This window comes from Syzygium oleosum, unplaced genomic scaffold, assembly GCF_021117445.2.
Source record: "Syzygium oleosum isolate NSW1041296 unplaced genomic scaffold, Sole_v2.1 Sole_v2.14, whole genome shotgun sequence".
In the NCBI taxonomy this organism is placed as follows: domain Eukaryota; kingdom Viridiplantae; phylum Streptophyta; class Magnoliopsida; order Myrtales; family Myrtaceae; genus Syzygium; species Syzygium oleosum.
Genome location: NW_026607498.1, coordinates 6,328,128 through 6,331,830, shown reverse-complemented (window position 1 = coordinate 6,331,830; position 3,703 = coordinate 6,328,128). Strand labels below are relative to the sequence as shown.

General features: G+C 40.8%; 1 protein-coding gene across 1 annotated transcript; it reads left to right on the top strand.

Moving 5' to 3' along the window:
- Window positions 1–1,470: 1,470 nt before the first annotated feature.
- LOC130139871 (uncharacterized) lies at window positions 1,471–3,471 on the top strand. The gene is made up of 4 exons (XM_056317715.1): window positions 1,471–1,596; window positions 2,274–2,394; window positions 2,628–2,887; window positions 3,204–3,471. Exons 1-4 carry the CDS (start codon window positions 1,575–1,577, stop codon window positions 3,248–3,250), a joined length of 450 nt encoding a protein of 149 aa, XP_056173690.1. The 5' UTR covers window positions 1,471–1,574; the 3' UTR covers window positions 3,251–3,471.
- The last annotated feature ends 232 nt before the right edge of the window (window positions 3,472–3,703 follow it).

The following is a 3,703-nucleotide window of genomic DNA, read 5'->3' as shown; positions in this document are numbered from 1 at the left end:
TATGCTCTATTCATTGCAAAACATTCATTTATCCATGACCGAAATTAATACGTACATTTTACATATTTTGGTATATACTACGCACCATCTGCCTAATCCCAATGCAGATTTTTCGCCATTCAATCCTCGAAGAATTTGGTGGGAATCAAATCGCCAGAAACAAAGATACAGAATAGGCCTAACCACTAATTATCTATGTAAAATTTAGAACAAATAAGGAATTGATGATAAATATATATATATATATATATATATATATATATATATATATATATATATATATATATATATATATATATACTGCGTATAGTAGATATACTACCCAATTAAATATCATTTTATATAATTTATAATTACCGTTGGATGTGTATAACATCCATGGATAATAATAAAGAAATATTTATAATTATATATAATTTTGTTGTCAAGTCCTTAAGCTTATATAAATTTTCTAATTAGGTTCTTTTGACTGGTCAATTCGCATTGAGATGACCGTTAGATAATGCCGGAATATGACGTGAAAAATAGCTTTTTTTTTCCTTGATGCCTTGTACGCTGTTTGACACGTAAATGTTGGTTACCATATTTAATTCTTTATTGCATAAGAAAATTAGGAATCGACTTGATCCTTAGACAAAAATACAATTTGCAATAGTTCGCATTTCATTTAGGCCACACGTCGCACATGCCACTCACATGACCTTTCCATATCACAGACGAGCGCGCGTCCCATTACCTTCCTATATAGTGGGCCATGATAAGGATTAATATCAGACTTTGCGGATTAGAGTTTCAAATTGGGGGACGAGGACGGCCAAATATATTTTCAAGATAGGATGATCCACAGTGGTACATCCTCGATCAGTCTTGGTTCAAATTTGAATTCAAAGTGATGTCAAGATCAATTCCACATTGGAATAGATAAAGGTTGCTGGCAGAGTCCCGAAGATTGAGCTCGTGAGATCGAAAATGAATAACAAACCGAGTTCAATTCGGTTTGGAAAAGTGAGCCAATCCAAAGGATCGTGAAGATTTTGGTGGAGAATATAAGCTGGCTCGCTCAAAAGATCATATAGAAAAAACACCTTCGAAATGGGGGCAAATGACTTTAGGAAATGCACTTCTCCCGTCCTCCACCTTCCTCTTCTCACGTGCTTGCTCCTCACCTCTCCGCCTCCAAGAGCTACTATTCGTCCTTCTCCACCTCTACGCTTTCTCCTTCTGCCCCGCCTTCTTGCTCCTCATTTGCAGTGTCGAGCAATGGACGGCTTTCGGACGAGCAGTGATCCACCGATCTGCAACAAGCCGTCTTCTCTGGTCCTGCACACGAGCGAAATCGATCGATCTTCGTTCTGCAAATAGTTGTCTTCTTCGGTCCGCGTGATCTCTGGAGATAGATGAGTCCTCGAGAGGCGAAGGGGCTTTAATCTGTTCGTTCCTTCTTCGCGCATTTCTGTCCATCCCGTGTTTCTTTTCGACATTTGAAGTTCTGCTTTACACTGTGTTTGATCGCTCATATCAAGTGAGAATTGGATCGGCTTTTGGCGCGCCGTATCAGGAATCTTTGAATTGCAATGGAGAAGCCTCTTTGCCACGGTATAATTATCTCAATCTTCTTCCTCCTCTCCTTTTTTGCTTCTTATGAAATTGGATGCTACTATTTGAGCGAACAATACATTATGAATTATGTCAATATAAGTGCTGGATCAGCCACTTATGAAATTGAATGTAATCGTGTCTCGTAGGCCTTATTATAGTCTCTCTGTTTTGATTCCCTTCCAACTTTTGTATTCTGAGCTGTCAGTCGTCATGGTTTTGATCGTGTATATGTGATGGCTGGCAATTGACGATGGCAATACTGTGGTGGCCGGAGATGCGGAGTAAAACATTTGTACGCTATTCTGAGTATGAAGGGCGCAAATACGGTTCTAACGTACGTGTGCTCCGGTGTTCAATTCATGTAAATACGTACGAGTTTTTGGTTGGTATCAGAATACGTGATGATATGTGTAGTGCGCTCGAGAGTGTTGAGTTTCGGTCCGAAGCTTTGCTTAGTTTTGGTTTGGAGTGTTCAAGTGTACATGGAAAACAATCGAATGAGCAAAGGAAAATGTTTTCTTTACCAAATAACGGTTCATTTTTAAGTTTCAGCCAAATACCAAAAAATATTCATGAAAAACATTTTCTAGAAATGTCACATGCTTCATTGCTGGTCGCCACAATGTCCCGTCCGTACTGACCGTGAATCACCACCTGTGCTGTTGCAATTCTAGTCCGCGACGTCCCTACTCCTGTTGGCCGTATCTCTGTTCCTGTCACTAGCAGCCGGTCTCTGCTCGTTGCTGATTTTCTTGGTGCAGTTCCTGGAGCACACCATTGCCGCTCGTTGCCCAGGTCTTGCCGATTGCTCTTGCTCCACATGGTGGTCTCTGTTGTCTGGCTGCTGTTGCTCCTGTTGCCAGACGGGAGCGTTGTGGCCAGTTTGACATAGCTGCATTTGTCCATGATCTATATTGCCGATCGCTTATAACCAGTCCCCATCACAGGTTGTGGCGTGATTCTTCTCGTGGCCACTCTTGAATCTTACTTCTTTTTTTGCTAAAGGCTCTTGAATCTTACCTGTGCAGGTTTTTCCGGCGACTTACAAAGCTTCCCGGTGACGTCCGAGTTGTCACCAACACCTTTGCTGGGCCACCTTCAGCGAGCAGCTACCGATTCACCGGAGTCCTTACTGCTGCAACGCCAGTGCTGCCTTGTCCATGCCGTGTCTCCAACATTAGTCAGGCAAACCATAGCCAAGCCCAAGTCTCTTGCACCGTCGCGGGATTCCTTCGTGAACGTGTTCTCCCCGTCACTGGTCACCGCTTGAGTTGGATTCATAATCTAGGTAATTTCCTAATTCGATTGAATATTTAAATTGCCTAAGATGATTGGTTTTATTCTAACCATGATTTGTTTAAGATTTTAGGCATAATTCCAATTAGGAATTTTTCCCATCTTGAGTCGTGCTAATCGATCTTCAAAACTTATGATAAGATCCCCAATAATGATTTCTTGCTTTGAATTTAACAAATATTTCGTTATAAGTTTATTATGTTTAATGTCTTTAATTGAGTAAACTTTTCCTATTTAAAAAAAAAAATTGGCCAGTCGACCGTTGTCATGGACCGGTCCTATTAAGTCGTTATACTTCCACTACCTAGGTGACATTGTCGCATCACAAATGGATCTCAATGGCATGAACAAGTAAATTGCAAGTGTCCAAAATCAAGTTGACGAGTTGCGTGCTACAGTAGCTCATCTCAGTAAGCAAAAGCGCCGCGACAACGTGGATGGTTCATTTAAGTGGGAACCTCCAACCTGAAGGGTGGAGACAAGATGTCCTCTGAACAATCTAGTTTACCTGAAATAATAGAGTTCGATGCTACACTGAAAAGACTAGTGGTGTATCTAAAAGGGAAGATATTTGACCAAAACATGGCAAGTTCGTTTCGCCCTGGCAAGGTTAAAGTTCTTAATAGATTTAAGGTGCCTGACTTCTACAAATACGATGGCACAATCTTCACGAAGGCGCATCTACAATATTACAATATCAAGATGGTACAATACGTTGATCAAGCATAGCTCATGATTCAAACCTTTCAAGAGAGTGTCACTGGACCTGCATTACAATGGTTCTTCGAAAAGAAGACAAATTTGACGA